Below are 16,261 nucleotides of genomic sequence, written 5' to 3'. Positions count from 1 at the left end.
TCAGGTCGCGTTTTTTATGAATGAAAAACGTCCTTACATTCATTACATAAACAAGCCTGTGCTGATTGGCTAACGGCCCCCGGTGCATAAATTATGTAAAACAGACCCCAGAGTGGGGTGGAGAGAGACGTACCGTTGGCCAATGGGAGCCGGAGTTGATGGGGCGGCTCGGCTGGATTTGCCCGAAGACAGGGTAAACAAGAGGTGATGGACAGCCGCGGGAACGGCCTCGGGCCAATGGGAGCAAGGGTGGGTTAAGGCCGCAGGCCAATGGCGGCGGGCGAAGCAGTGGGCCGCTGGGGGCCGGGCCAGCCGCTCCAGCCTGGTTGGCAGCTGCGGCGCAGAGTCCAGCCGCTGGTGTGCGGAGCGGTTCAGTCTCCGGAGCGGTTCGGCCCAGCCATTCGTCCAGGCGCCCAGGCCCGGTGCGCGCGTGCGTGAGCGCGCCTGCGCCGCCCGGGCCGCTGCAAGGGGAGGAGAGCGGCAGCCTCAGGTGTGGGGGCGTTGCGGGGACAGGGGGGCATCAGAGGGGGTGTCCCGTAACGCGTCCGAACGGCCCAGCTGGCGAGAGTTCGCGGGCTGTTCCTCCATCCTCAAACTCGGGGTGCACATCTGGGGTGAGTCCCCCGGGGCTGGCTGACCGACACCCCCCCCCCCGCCGTCCCCCGCGGCCCGGTCCGGTTCGGTTCCAGGGAGGCGTCGGGCGGGGGCGGCTAACGGTTCCGGAGCGCGAGAGGAGCGGGTTCCGCACGTCGCTGGGGAGGCGCGCGGGAGCGCGAGGTGCGGGGGCTTCTAGGTGGAGATGGGGAGCGCCGAGTTGCGGGGCTTTGCAGTCTCTGGAGATCTGAGCCCCGAGGGGACTTGGAGGCTCGCGAGAAGAGACGCTTGGCGGAGCTTTGCAGCTGGGGGGTGGGGTGGGGGGAGGAGTGCATGAGGGCCATTGCCCCCCCCCCCCCAACACCCAGAGAAGGTTAGTGACACCGGCGGGTGTAGCCTTCGGGGTGGGGGTCGGCCAGGAACTTCTGCAGGCCTTGCAAGTTTCAGGCTGTGGAGAGTGGACGCTCAGCCCGGTCTGCCCCCATCATCAGTAAGCCGAGGGCGTCGGGCTGCGCAGCGACTCCCGAGGAAAATCGGGGAGCCCCCGAGCAGCGGCCTGCGGAGGGTGTGGGGGAAGCGGGTGCGGAGGGGGATGGAGCGATGCTGGAGCCTCGGGCTGGATTAGGAGACGGGCCGAGTCTTCGGACGAGCGGGGCCTCTTGGGGGGAACGGAACTCCCGGTCGAGGAGGGGGTGCCGAAGAGCGCTGTGTGGATCTGGGGGGGTGGGTTGGAGGCGGTTGGTAGCGCTCGGCGCAGCACCTCGTTTTATGAATGTCGGCGACTTTATGAATGAAGCGGGTTTCTTTCGTTGGCTCGCTGCTCCCTGCGGCTTTTTTTTTTTTTTTTCCTTCCCTCTCCCCCTTTCCCTTTTTGTGAATGAAGCATTGAGCTCTCTTCCTAAAACGCTGGGGTGAGGGGCCTGCGTCGGAGGCTGGGCGTGCGTTGGGAGTGGGGGTGGGGGCGCAGCTGAAGGAGTTTTCATGAATGGGGAAGGCTGGGAATTGGGTGGAAGTGTGTCTTGTTTTGTGAATGGGGCCCAGCGCGAGGGATCCAGTTACAGCCTCTACCTGAGGTGGCGGCCGCGGCTCGCTCTCCATTCATAAAACCGGGCCCGCTGCGCGCCGCGGGGGAGGGGCTCGGCCGCGCCGCAGCGCTGGGTTAAAGTTTTCCTGGGGGCGCCGCGGGGCGGGGGCGCGGGAGGGGGAGCGCAAAGGAAGTGGCTTACACTCCTGGATGGACTCGAGCCTTCCCTTCGGGCGTATAGCAGATACTTTGAACACGGCGTTGCTAGCCCTTGAACTCTGGAGGCTGCTTTCAACTCGACGCTGCTTTTTGTGGTTCGCTCATGGCAGGTCTTTTTTTTTTTTTTCTTTTTTCTTTCCCCTCTTAATTTCATCTTTACAAATAGATTTGCCCCTCAGGGAGAAGTATTTTATCGTGATATTCTGAAAGTGTCTCCCCTCTGGTGTCCTGCCCCACCCCAATAGACGCCGACATCATTTCTAAAGCCACGATTTAACCAGGCAGATTTTCCGCCGGAGACAGAGAGCTCTTTCTGGTTGCCCCTTCGCTCGCTTCTGAGATTTCTCGCGTTTGTGTACGGGTTGGTGACATGTGAGAACGAGGCTTTGTCCTGAACTCTTTTGCGCCGTTTGGAAGGCAGGCGGGCAGGCTGGCCCCGGGTGTTTTTCTAGGAAGTTATAAACTGTGTGCTGTTTTGCTCTTCTTTCTTTTGACTTTGAAAATATCTGATTACTCGGGCCAGCGTGCTGAGGAGGAGGCTGGCGGTGAAGGGTTCTCTGGTGTCCTGCTCACTTTCGAAAATTTGAGATGCTCCACGCAGTGTGAAAAACAGATTGGATGGAATTGCCCGCTGGGAATAAAAAAGTTCCCTGTTTAAAATTCGTGTACAAATTAAACAAAGAATCCCTTAGTGCCTTGCTTAGAGCTAGGCTGAGTGAAATTAATGCATTCCCCATTTTGTAAGAACCTGTGTTTTCCTATGGAGAATAAAACGGAGTTCCAGAAGCTGGAACCTTTCGAAAAGTACTGTTACTTTGTTCCTCCAAAATTAGAGAAAGTTCTCTCGCCTCCCTTCTGATTCTTAACCTCTCCTCCCAGTGCTAAACATTCACCAGTGCTGAAATGAGTTTTATTTATTTCTTTGTTGATATGTCTGGGGAAACTGACTTCACTGTAAGAGACAAACTGAATGTTCTGCCATGGATGTTTCGCTTTAAGCATTTTTTTAAGACTTTTGGCACAGATGCACTTAAAATATGTGTAATGGAATTTAGTTTCGTTTATTACTTTTCACAGACTTTTATTCTTTCAGAAGTTGGTGATATCACAGATAAGTTACCATGGAGACAGTTTGTGATATAATAGACACTACAAGTACACCTGTTTGGACAGAAGGTTTAGATTTTAAATAAAGAATTGTGTGTGAAGAGAAGCATACCTCTGATCAATTTATTCCTGGAACTATATATAGTATTTTACCACTGACCTACAAAATACTTTTAGAAACACCATGTATGTCAGGGTGTTAATTGCCAATAATTTGGAATACTTAAACCCAGTTTCTCTACTTCCTGTCACTGCACTATCAAAAATTAAATTATCTCCTTTTAAAACCCTGCCCTGGGGGATCTTGCATATGAGAGAACTTTGAAATCACCCTTTAATAATGAAATAAGGTCTTTTTCTTTTTCTGATGGGGGGACAGGCAGTACCAAATGTAGAACCTTGGTGATGATGATGAGAGAAAAGAAAGAAAATGGTGCTTGAGTAAATGGCATTAAGTCCGGGGTGCAGCTTTGATCCCGTTAATCGAGCCTGCCATTGCCCTGTATAACTTACGCCTTGAGTGGGCTTTCAAGTACTTCAGAAAACGGTAGTGATTTGGTGCAGGCCCTAAAGGAAAAAGTAGTGTAAAATTGCTTCATTTCTCTCCCCGCCCCGCAGTTGAAGATCTCCCAAATTCCTATTACAGGAGGATTTCTTTTGCCCCAGAAATTACTCAATGCTGAAACCTTTCAAAGCGGCATTAGAGACCTTGGAAGCATCATGGATGGATTTTATGATCAGCAAGTCCCTTTTATGGTCCCCGGGGTAAGTCCATGTGACGTTTGGTTTGTCTCGTCCTCCCTGTTCAGTGATGAGTCTTCTCCATGCTGCTTCAGTGGGTCGACCCCCTTTGACCTGTGTACCACACTCGAGTGTTCTGGCCTCTTTCAGAAATCCCGATCAGAGGAATGCCGAGGGCGGCCTGTGATTGACAGAAAGAGGAAGTTTCTGGACACAGATCTGGCTCACGATTCTGAAGGTAGTGAAGCATTCCCCTCCTGTGTTGTGGCTTCCTCCAGTCACGCTCCCCTGCCAGCCCCCCACCCTCACCCCACCTTCTCCCAAGCAGAAGAAATATCCTCATTCTGGGGTCTGCTGTGTTCAATTCCAGAGTTGTTTCAAGATCTCAGTCAACTTCAAGAGGCTTGGTTAGCTGAAGGCAAGTTTCTTGGCTGTTCTATTTTTCATCTAAAGCATTTCACTGTGCTTTTTAATAAAAAATCCAAGGTCTGAAATGAAAATCTCTTTTGCAGCACAAGTTCCTGATGATGAACAGTTTGTCCCAGATTTCCAGTCTGATAACTGTAAGTATCTTCGTGGGGCCGGGCTATTTGTTCGGAAGCACGTATTTGATTTGGATCACCCATGTCTGGGACAGCCTCAGCCAGAGCCAGCAGATTTTGCAAGTAGTTACTTGTGACAAATCAGAGCTAACCCAGAAAACTTGTTTTGTTCCTTATTGAAATTATTTCTAAAGTGCTTCTACTCCTTTGTAGATGAGATTTACTGAACATAATTCCATCCCACATTTCTTCCTGCCTTTACAGCATTGCAAACCTTCTAGCTGAAAATTAAGTTAATTGACGTATACAATGTTGGACCAAGCATCTGTTCACTAGACAATATCTGACAGCTTTTGGGTTTGTTTTAGAAATTAAGTCCTGGATGCAAATCACGAACCTGAGGTTTTCCGTTCTTTTTAAAGGTGCAGAAAGTAGTTCATGGGAAAATCCACTTAATTGTGGTCTCACCCAACGTGAGACAAACGAGTTTGTTGTCAAACTCGTTTCTACTTCTAAGCTGACAAGGGGTGGTCGAAGAGTGACCCGACTGGCAATTACTTTTCTCATAGTCCCCCCGACTTTGCTGTTCCAAGAGTAGAAACATTTTTTTTTTTTGGAATGGTCATTAAGTGCTTATTACTCGAGATAATAAAATGCAGTGAGGAGCTCAAAAGATGGCTCTCAGTGCTGGCAGGGGCATCCTCAGCCTTCACGCACTGAATCGTCTGGGGCTGTCCTCCACAGGTTTGGAGGCTTTTGTGGTCCAGGCAGAGCTATCAAGGACAAAGCTGCCTGATGAAATTTGAGCAGCACAGAGCCGCTCTAGAGAGCATTAGTCACTGGCGAACGAGCAGGTTTAAGAGAGGCCTGGAGAAAATGCTGCCTCTCTTGAGAGTTGCATCATAGAGAAATTCGTGTCTCTTAGTCATAGTTTATAATAGCAAGCACCTGAGCCAGGCATGGATTCGATGTCTCATTTTTGCACCAGCAGATTCTTCCCAGCTTTGTTTTATCTCTGGGGTGTGTGCATAAAAATGCCAGTAGGAGACAGAGTATCTTTGGGTCTAAGTAAAGCTGGGTATTTTACATCTATGAAATGAAAGAACAGAAGTCCCAGCTAAACATTCTTTAATGATAGGCCTCCTGTCCAAGGCAGAATGCCATGAAACTTTAAAAGGGATTAAACTGTAACCCACAGATGCTTGGTTACCTTAGCTTTGTCACAGCTTGCTCTGGGTGTTTTCTATAGGCAAGAAAATGAATTTTAATTATTGCCCTTTGATTGCTTTCAAGTAATTGGGATGCTTGCCACTAGAAGGCTAAATGAAGATAACTCAAATGGTGTGTGTGCATGTGTGTGTGTGTGCACACGATGAAAGACGGGATTTGTAATCCAGCTTTGTTCCCTGTTGACAGTTTGGCCAGTTCTTGCTCAGAGCAGCATCAGCTGCAGTCTGGGAGGTGGCTTTCTTGGCAGCGATTCTTTGAAATGCTTTTATGACACCTTAGTTTGTTTCTCTGGAACCCAAAAGAGAGAAAGGGGAGGTGTGATGCTACATGCACATTAACCGCGTGGCCTGCAGCAAGGGCTGTGTTCCATAGAGAGATGTTAACAAATAAGATTTATACCTGAAGAGGTGTTTCTGTGTGGGAATGGGCTAAAGTGGAGAAATCAATAAAAGTGTTTTGGTTCCTTAGAAATAGTTCCTACTCAGCGAATGGTTTATGCTAAGTTCTTTAATTAAAATACCAGACCTTAAATGGAGTTGCTTTGGGAGATGTTTCTGCTTACCAAGTATGATTTTTTTTTTTAACCTTGTTTGCTTTTGCTTTAACTTCTTAAGGTTGAGCTTTCCTGTCTTTTAAGGATAAAACAGTATGTTGAGTAGCCTAGAAAAACCTTGTCATAATTCTTGCTTCCTCTGTGACTCATGTTTCTTGAGGTGGAGCTTGGAGAATAGATTCAGATAGATGACTTGCATGAGACGTTGGTCAAGAACAGAAGCGTGGGATGGTGCATTATCCAGCCATCTCTTCTGGCCACAGTGCTGGGCTGCAGTTCTTTTTTTTTTTTTAAGATTTTTATTTATTTATTTGAGAGGTAGAGTTACAGACAGAGAGAGGGAGAGACAGAGAGAGGTCTCCCATTTGCTGGTTCACTCCCCAAATGGTCACAACAGTCAGAGCTGGGCCGATCCAAAGTCAGGAGCCAGGAGCATCTTCCTGGTCTCCCACACAGGTGCAGGGCCCAAGCACTTAGGCCATCTTCTACTGCTTTCCCAGGCCACAGCAGAGAGCTGGATCGGAAGAGGAGCAGCTGAGACACTAGCCAGCGCCCATATGGGGTGTCGGCACCACAGGCGTAGGCTTAGCCCACTGTGCCACAGCACGGGCCCCTGGACTGCACTTCTGACTGACATAAGAGCTGGGGAGGAGCTGGCAGAGCCGCAGCTGGGCAGCCCACTCTTAGCCATCTGTGAGCTCTCACAGGGCTTGTGTGCAGAGCAGCTTCTGCTCCATTCCTCATCTTCTTGGAGAGTCTAGGATTGTTCCAGAGGAGGGAGAGATGAAACCTTTGGAGTCGTTTTGAATCACCCAATCAATGAATTACGAACCAAGCTTATTATTTGCAGGAAAGGGGAAAACCTTTTTCCTAGGCATCAGAAACATTTGTAACAATCTTCCCAGAGGCTCTGGTAATAGTCAGCCCTCCCTGTTATCAGTAGTGTGATTAGTTTTCCACCATTGGTTGCCCGGGTGGGACAGTGCATTTGAATAGGAAAGAAGGAGATACAAAGTGATGTGGGTGCTGGCTGTTTTTTTTATCTGGGAATATCAGTTTTAAAGACTAGAGCTTTTTTTTTTCTTTCTTTCTTTCTTTTTTTTTTTTTTTTTGAGGGGGGTAAACATTGTAAACTCAACTTCTTTTTTTTTTTTAAAGTTTTTTTTTTTTTTGACAGGCAGAGTGGATAGTGAGAGAGAGAGAGAGAGAGAGAGAGAGAGAGAGAAAGGTCTTCCTTTTTGCCGTTGGTTCACCCTCCAATGGCCGCTGCGGCCAGCGTATCGCACTGATCCAAAGGCAGGAGCCAGGTGCTTCTCCTGGTCTCCCATGCGGGTGCAGGGCCCAAGGACTTGGGCCATCCTCCACTACACTCCCGGGCCATAGCAGAGAGCTGGCCTGGAAGAGGGGCAACCAGGATAGAATCCAGCGCCCCGACCGGGACTAGAACCCGGTGTGCTGGCGCCGCAAGGTGGAGGATTAGCCTTTTAAGCCACGGCACCGGCCTGTAAACTCAACTTCTAAAGAGATTTAATTTGTAAATTTTCCAGATTTAGTTCGCTGCCCAAAGGCATCCAACCATGAGTGTGATTTCAGTAAATGAAGCCATCATTCTTGAAGTCTTACAGAGCTGTCTGGCTTACTTCTAATACTTCTGGAGGTGTTACTTCCACCTCACCAATATACACATTTTTAAAGTACCCCCTACTTGGGAAAACTTCTTTTGAAAAAAGTACCCCCTACTTGGGAAAACTTCTTTTGAAAAAGATTTTTTTTTTTTTTAATTTGAAAGTCAGAAAGAGAAAGGGAGAGATCTTCCATCCACTGGTTCACTCCCCATGGCCACAATGGCCAAGAGCTAGGCCAGGCTGAAGCCAGGAGCCTGTAGCTTTTCCCAGGTCTCCTATGTGGGTGCAAGGGCCCAAGCATTTGGACCATCCTCTGATGCTTTCCCAGGCACTTTAGCAGGGAGCTGGATCAGAACTGGAACAGCTGGGACTTGAACTGGTGCCCATATGGGATACACTTGTAGGCAGAGGCTTAACCTACTATGCCACAGTGCCAGCCCCTACTTGGAAACTCTTAAAGTTCAAATGTAATGGAATAGAAAGTGCAAACCTATAGACCATGGGATTCTGCCAGTGCCTCCATCAGCCCTTGGTGTTGCGAAGTAACCCTAAAGATTTCAGACTGTTGGGGCCACACTGTGGTGTAATGCATTAAGCCACTGCCTACAGTGCTAGCCTCCCCTGTGAGCACTGGTTCCTGTCCTAGCTACTCCACTTCCAATCCAGCTGCCTGCTGACATGCCTGGGAAAGCAGCAGAAGATGGCCCAAGTACTTGGGCTCCTGCATCCATGTGGGAGACCTGGTAGAAGCTCCTGGCTTCTGATTGGCCCAGCTCCAGCCACTGCAGCCATTTGGGGAGTGAACTAGCAGATGGAAAAACTCTTTCTTTGTCTCTCCCTCTGTTTCTCTCTGTAATGCTGCCTTTCAAAAAATAAATAATAAATATTTTTTAAAAAGAAAATATGCATTTAAAAAATTCCTAGATTGTTGGAACTAAAATCCCTTGAAGAGATCGTCTTTTACGGGAGGTGGGGGATGTTGATAAGGCTAACAGTCCCTTACTTGAAATGCTTGGGACCAGATGTGTTTCAATTTTTGAGTTTTTCAGATTTTGGAATATTTATATGGACTTTATTAGTTGAGCATTGCTAATCCAAAAATCTGAAATCCAAAAATTCTCTGTCATCTGAATTTTTTTTTAAAAAGGTTATTTGAAAGAATTACATACACACACACACACACACAGATCTGTCACACATGTTCTCTTCCTTCTGCAATTCTGAGAAAGTTTTTCAATATCTTGGTGCTTTGAGTGTTTAGGATTTAAAAGAGAAATTAAAGAACACAAAAATTATTATAAGAACTGACGTGTATACGCACATACTAGCATGTGTATACAAAGTGTATATATATATGATTATATATTTATAAATGAGTCTGTGTGTACCTATCTAGATAAATGTATATGTGGCTATACCTGTCTTAGAACACATGGAGCTAGCAAACCTTGAAGTCTTTACTACACATTTTTCAGCATTGACTGCAATCCAAGCTGTGCACGAGCTGGAACCCTACAGTGCTCCAGTGTGGGGTCGGGGTGGGTGGCCAATGTGGCATTAATTTTTCTAGTTTGTCTGCTTGAGTTCTGAATGGTGTAATACTAGATTGTAGCAAATATAAATAACAGGGTTTTTAAAGATTTATTTATTTATTTATTTAAAAGAGTTACGGAGAGGAGGGAGACAAAGATCTTACATCCACTAGTTCACTCCCCAAGTGGCCCTAACAGCCAAGGCTGAGCCAGGCCAAAGCCACGAGCCAGAGCTTCATCTGGGTCTCCCACAGGAGTGGCAGGGGCCCTAGCACCTGGGCCATCTCCTGTTTCTTTCCCCAGGCCATTAGCAGGGAGCTAGTTGGGAAGTGGAGTAGCCGGGACAGCAACCAGTGCCCATATAGCAGGTGGGCATTGTAGGCGACAACTTTACCTGCTTCTCCAAAACACTGGCTCTCAATCACAGTTTTTTTAAATGCAGATTTCAATTCTGATTTTTTTTTTTTAAAAAAAAAACCTCATTCATTCACTTCAGTGATGATCCTGTGGATATTACCTGTCAGCATCTTGAATGACTGAAACATGCTGAAGAGAGGCCGCTACAAAACCTTACTTTAAAATCATGGCCTCCATACCAAATATAGAGTTGTTTTAAAATCCAAATGACCCCGTTTTCCCCTTGAAGTGTTCTTTTTTAGCTCTGTGTTTTTAAAAGAATGGAGCGACTAGAGGAAGTACGAGTGATTTCCTAAGGACTGGCTAATTAACTGATAAAATCAACTTTTTATGAATACTTTGCACTAAGAGGCTGGGAGAATGGGATTAACTCTTATGACAGCCCCTGAGCCTAAAACGCATTGCTCTTAATCCTGCTTCACTAGCAGATTATTTGGCTGGCTTTTTTTTTTTTTCTTTAATGCGTGAGGTTGATCCAGTAGAGGCAGTATTTTTTCTTTGGGGTTTGGGGGGGAGGTAGTGGCTGGTGGAGGGGAGGCCACATCATCTTGGATCCAGATGGCAGTGTGACTCCCCGTTTGCCTGCTCTGTGGTCGTAGGCCATTTCTGCTGGAAAGGATCCTCCTGGAGTGGTTTTGTTTTGAAAAGTAAGAAAGAAAACAGCAGGTGCTTTACAGGCTCTAGGGAGTCCCGGCTCTTGGCTCTTGGTTTATACTTCTCAGGAGACAGTGGCTGACGGTAGAGAAGAAGCAAAGGATGCAGAAAGCGTGAGGGAGAGGGAGGCCAGGTGATCTGACCCCAGGTGTTACAGTGTTACTTTCGAATCTTGGTTAGCCAAGGGCCTGTGCTGTGGCGCAGCCAAGGGTCTGTGCTGTGGCGCAGTAAGCGAATCCTCCAACTGTGGCACCAGCATCCCATGTAGGCGCTGGTTCTAGTCCCAGTTGTTCCTCTTCCAATCCAGCTCTCTGCTATGGCCTGGGAAAGCAGTGGAAGATGGCCCAAGAGCTTGGGCCTCTGCACCCACGTGGGAGACCAGGAAGAAGCTCCTGGCTCTTGGCTAAGCATTGGCCCAGCTCCAGCTGTTGCAGCCATTTGGGGAGTGAACCAGTGGATAGAAGCTCTTTCTTTCTGTCTCTTCCTCTCTCTGTAACTCTACCTCTCAAATAAATAAATAAAGTCTTTTTTTGACAGGCAGAGTTAGACAGTGAGATATATATATATATATATAGAGAGAGAGAGAAAGGTCTTCCTTACGTTGGTTCACCCCGCAAATAGCCGCCACAGCCAGCGCGCTGCGCCTATCCAAAGCCAGGAGCCGGGTACTTCCTCCCGGTCTCCCATGCGGGTGCAGGGCCCAAGCACTTGAGCCATCCTCCACTGCCCTCCCGGGCCACAGCAGAGAGCTGGCCTGGAAGAGGAGCAACTGGGACAGAATCCGGCGCCCCAACCGGGACTAGAACCCGGGGTGCCGGCGCCCCAACCGGGACTAGAACCCGGGGTGCCGGCGCCACAGACAGAGGATTAGCCTAGTGAGCCACGGCGCCAGTCTGTAAATAAAATCTTAAAAAAAATCTTGGTTAGCCAGCCCACCACCTTACCCCAGGAGGGCCTGTTTAGGGACATTCCAGGACTCTGAAGGACCCAAGACCTAGAATACTCATTTGATCTAAAAGAGGATTATTCTAACAAGTTGCGCTGTCATCTTATTTAGAACAACGGGTTTTTCTCTTGCCTTTCCGTACTCCGATCTCTTTGCTTCTTCCTCCTCTAATAAAGCTCGGTACCCTCTCCAGTCCTTCTTATTTGGTGAGAAAGACTTAGGCTGGGCAATTTACAACTCCGTCTGCCAGACAGATCACTTGTGTAGGTGCCAGAATAACAGAATCCTGGCATCGATCGGGAGGTGACCATCCATCCCCTGCTCTTCACTTTTACCAGACATGGGTAGCACGGTAAAGCTGAACCTGTGCACTATCTGCCATTAACCCCCTCTGGTAGTAGCATTGTTTGGAATCTGGTCCTAGGGGAGTGGGTTGGGGGAGCGATTCCCTTCAGTGGCTGTTCCCTCTGCAGCTCTGGGGCTTTCACGGTGGCAAAGTGTACTCCAGCCTCAGAGGCGCACAGCCCCGTCTTGGGCATGCGGCTGCCCTTGAGGCAGCCTGGGCCCCATCTGTGCCCTGGCACACGATGCTGATGCACTCAAGATCCAGGGAGCTCAGAGTCTTGCCATGTTGCAGCTCCCAGCTCTTGGACAAGTGCCCGGCATGCTGCTGCCATTACCGGATTATGTTGCTTTTTTAAAAAATTCATTCTGTGAACTCATCAAGCTCATTTAACAGAGGCTTTGGTCGTCAGCTTCTATCACTGTCCTGTCCGTGTAGGCTCCGCTTAAAGGAGTCGCAAGGTTCTAGGCCCCTAGTGTGGAAAGCACACCTTTGTGCTGGTAGGTACAGAGCAAGGGACTCACAACTTCCACGTTACAGGGGAGAGGAGCCCCATGTGAAAGGAAGCCATATAGCAAATGAAAGAGGCTCCCATGCTTAGAAGGAAGAAGCCTCCATGGGCAGGGTGCAGGAGTCCAGTGAGCTGGATAAGATCTAGTTACTCTAAGACCAGGAGTCCAGGACAGATCCGCTGGACAGCCAAGGCGTGGAAGGAATGGAGACTCTGCAATCAGACCTCAGGGAAGTGCTTCCAATGGCACCGCTGAGGGGTGGGGGGTGGGGGTGGAGGTGTTGGGGTGGGGGAGGACAGGACATTTGAGGATAGCCCAAAATGTTGGGGGGGAAAGGGAATTATCTCCTGGATTTGATTTTCAACAAACAAGTGTGCTTTTCCTTGAAATGAAGTCTGGTTGTTGTCAGACCAACTCCATCAGCTGTCCCTCGGGGTGATTGTCCAAGGTTTGGGAAAAGCCTCTGGGAAACCAAGCTAGTGTTCAGCCTTGTACTTTGTCCTGGAGAAAATCTCACCCTGCAACTCCAGATGTCCACGCGCTTGCCTCCCTTTTGGTGTCCCACTGTGAAACCAGCCTCCTGGTAGCTGGCCCCTCCCCCTCCGCCTGCAGCCAAGAGATCTAGTAGTGTCCGCAGCTCCTCTCCTTGGGAGAGGAGGCCAGGTGGCTCCCAAGGTAGCTGCTGGGCATGAAAGGTCTGGGAGAGGCAGGTTTCCAGGGGGAGAGAGAGAGAGAGAGAGAGAGAGAGGTCTCCGAACGCTGGAGAAAGTCCCGCCCGTGGCGGAAGAAGTGCCAGTGAGCTCTGTTTCGCTCAGTGATGGCTGCAGTGGGATTTTGAACAGGGCAGCACTGCAGAGTTTTGCTTTTGCCTTTCCCCTTTTGCCAGAGGGCACTTCCTGGCCTCCCTTCTGGCAGACTTGAGACTCGCACAGCCTTGCAGATTTCAGCCAGGGTCTTGGCCATTTGATGGTAGGAGGGTACCGAGTGGGCAGGGGCTTACATAAACACAGTGCACTGGGCAAGCAAGTGTCCCTGAGGCGACAGCTGGGCGCTGGGCACTGTGAGGTCTGCCCCAGCCAGCCGAGTTGCAGATTCCCCCTCTTGCCTGAATGGAGCATTCCAAATTGGTTGTGAATGGAGGGCGGGGCGCACTTGCAGACTTTTTCAATGAATAACCAGACCCCATTGTGCGGCCTGTGGAAAAACAACCAACTCAAACAACACTGGGACTGTTAGAAATATGCTTGTGATTGGCAGCTTGGAGAGCCTCCAGAATTAGTTTCCTTTGGCTTCCCTGCTGCTCCCTGCTCTCCAAGCCTGTGCTTAATGGGGTTTGAGTTTTCTTTTTAAGTGCTGGCTTTAACCCTCCAACTGCCAGGCCGATGGCCTGGGTTTATGGGGAGGCCTGCTGCTGACCAGCCAGGCCTGTCCTGGGCTCCCACTCCAGTCTGTGACTGTCTGAAGGGAGTGATAATAGAGGCCATGGTGGTTTAGCTTCCCCTAGAGAGAGAGGTGTTGAGACTTGATCTGAGGATAGCTTTCATCTGCTTCCCATGGGGGTGCAGTTTTAGCTTCCCATTGAAGATTCCTGCCTGCTCTTCTCCCCAGACCTGCCCTCTCCAGGACCGAAGAGGGTAGCCGCTTTCTGCTTCGGCTTTAACTTGGGAGTGCCCAAGCTGGCATTTCTCCACTCCTCGGCCTTCTCGCTGCTGTTTGATTTCCCACTGTGATCAGACACGTGTGGTTTTCAGATGACATTTTCCAAACTCCGGGGCTCAGTTATGCATGAACCTGGCTAATGGCTTCTGCCCTTCCACTCTGGGCACTAATTGAATGCTTTGTCTCCCAAAATGAACACCTCCGGAAAGACCAGAAGGAACACCCCCAAGCTGAGTGGGCCCCTCAGTTGGGCACCAGACCAGGTTCTAGGGGTTCACGTGCCTCAGTAGGGTTCCTGTTTACATGTCCTGCTCCCGACAGCTCCCCGGAGGCCCCTGAGGGCTGCCCGGACTAGCCCAGGGCTGGATGATGAGCCAGAAATGACAATCAGTGAAAAAGCCAGAGGAAACATCCCAGTAACGAGCTGCGCAATTCCCCAGGACTGTAAAGAGCTCTCCCTAGCTCCCCTCTCTATCCTTCTAGCCAATTGCCATAGGGTTTTTTTTCCCCCTGAAATATTTCCCTTGCTGTAAATTGCAAGCCTGCCTTCCCTTCCCTATTAAAAAAAGAACAGGCCTGGGCAGATTGTCCTTTCTGTGAGAGTCTGAAGCCTCTCAGGAGGTAACCCTAGCTATCCCTGGGTAAGAGGACACCCAGAGCCTGCTGCTTCCAAGCCCCCTCCCCCCCTACTTGTGCTTACATAAACACTTCTCAGCTGAGTGCCTGCAAACGCTTTGTAATGGCCTCAAAAAGCACTTACTGAGGATCTTTTAGATTTTTCCCATAGAAAAGGTGGAGCAGAAGAGGGGAGAGTGTCCCTTCCACCTGCTGGCCCACGGTGAAGATCAAATCCTGGAGCCTACCCCAGGGTTTCTTTCTTTTTTTTTTTTTTTTTTTTAAGGATTGATTTATTTTGTTTGAAAGAATTACAGAACAAGAAGGACACACAGAGAGTGAGATCTTCCATCCGCTGGTTCCTTCCACAAGTGGCCACAAAGGCCAGGCCAAAGACAAGAGCCTCTTTCCAGTCTCTCACATGGGTGGCAGGTGCCCAAGTCCTTACAGGCGCATTAGCAGGGAGCAGGATCGAAAGTAGAGGAGCCGGGAATTGAACCGGCACCCATATGGGATCCCAGTGTCTTGGGTGGCGTCTTAACCCACCGTGCCACAATGCCTGCCCTAATACCCCAAGTTTTCTAAACTGAATTTGAATAGAAAATAATTGGTGACAGCTTTGCTGCACTGAGGGATACCTGGATTCAGAAAATTTCTGCTCCTCCCCAATTCTCTTTTCATTTCTTTGTTTCCCCACCAGCCATGGAATTTTGTTCATGGAGGAATAAAAACAGCACAGGGCTTTGACATATGCTGTGTTTTGATAACTATTAGACTTCATTCCTGCTTCCGGATTTCCATTCCTGTTGGAACAGGAAACAAACCATTTTTCTTGGGCTCTGAGTGTCTCCAAAAGCAGACAAGCCCTGTCACGTGTTTCTTTGTATCAGCCTGGTGGGCGGCACTGCTCACACTCGTACCTGGGGAAGGTGTTCTGCGCACCACCACCATCAGCCATTCTGCTCCCTGCCTACCCCAAACTCCACCAGCCCCAACACCAGCCCCCAGCTGGTGAGAAAGCAACTCCAAAAGGGTCTCAAAACCTGTTTTCTGAGAGTCCTTGGGCTGATCTTTGAGATAAATGGAAAAAAAGTAAAACACTAGTTAGGGCCATTTCTCATTTCTTTCTTTTTTTGACAGGCAGAGTTAGACAGTGAGAGAGAGAGACAGAGAGAAAGGTCTTCCTTCCGTGGGTTCACCCCACAAATGGCCGCTACGGCCGGCGTGCTGCACCGATATGAAGCCAGGAGTCAGGTGCTTCCTCCTGGTCTCCCATGCGGGTGCAGGGCCCAAGAACCTGGGCCATCCTCCACTGCCTTCCCGGGCCACAGAAGAGAGCTGGACTGAAAGAGGAGCAACTGGGACTAGAACCCGGCGCCCCAACTGGGACTAGAACCCGGAGTGCTGGTGCCACAGGCGGAGGATTAGCCTAGTGAGCCGCGGTGCCGGCCCATTTCTCATTTCTGTTTCCTCTTTTAAACACACCCAGTAGCCAGTTGTTCCGAGGTTATGCAGCTAATGCTGCGTTTCCCAGTGAGCCAGCATGCGCTAGAGGACAAGTGACGGTGAAGCCACCTGCGACACACTTGCTGAGTCTCTGGGTTAGGAGAGGCGGGGCTACAGACAGAAGGCAGTGGTTCTGGGAGTCGGTGGGGAAAGCTGTTTCCCTTGGGTTTGGTTTTACTCCTGTCCGATTTTATTGATGACTTTTAAATTGGAAGTTGAAGATGCAACTTTCCACAGTGCTTAAATCCTGCTTCAAGTGCTGTGAACATTCCATTTTTAGTGCCAGGTTAGATGAGAATCATAAATTGGGAGTAAATTATAGGAAGATTATTACAGCGCGAGGCTTCGTTCTGCTGCTTGTTTCCTTTCAGGAAAAATGGGCTGTTCCCTCCTGCCCTGGCTGTGTGTGTCCGCTGTGAGCAGCCCTGCATGGTGAAGTCCA

General features: G+C 49.4%; 1 protein-coding gene across 3 annotated transcripts in view; it reads left to right on the top strand.

Annotated features, from left to right (window-relative positions):
• The first annotated feature begins 413 nt into the window (after positions 1 to 413).
• Positions 414 to 16,261, top strand: part of ETV5 (ETS variant transcription factor 5) — a 67,187-nt gene continuing 51,339 nt past the window's right edge. Inside the window, exons 1-5 of one of the 3 annotated variants that reach the window (XM_062211059.1) lie at positions 414 to 490; positions 3,591 to 3,709; positions 3,836 to 3,923; positions 4,056 to 4,103; positions 4,198 to 4,248. In XM_062211059.1, the coding sequence (XP_062067043.1) occupies positions 3,665 to 3,709; positions 3,836 to 3,923; positions 4,056 to 4,103; positions 4,198 to 4,248 (232 nt within the window). In that variant the 5' untranslated portion in view covers positions 414 to 490; positions 3,591 to 3,664. Of the gene's footprint in view, positions 491 to 544; positions 615 to 1,910; positions 1,933 to 3,590; positions 3,710 to 3,835; positions 3,924 to 4,055; positions 4,104 to 4,197; positions 4,249 to 16,261 lie in introns of those variants that run through there. The other 2 variants (XM_062211052.1, XM_062211069.1) reach the window with 2 other exon arrangements.

Source organism: Lepus europaeus, chromosome 2 (genome assembly GCF_033115175.1).
Source record: "Lepus europaeus isolate LE1 chromosome 2, mLepTim1.pri, whole genome shotgun sequence".
Classification (NCBI taxonomy): Eukaryota; Metazoa; Chordata; class Mammalia; order Lagomorpha; family Leporidae; genus Lepus; species Lepus europaeus.
The sequence above is the reverse complement of the archived record's forward strand: the minus strand, read 5'-3'. Positions and strand labels throughout refer to the sequence as shown.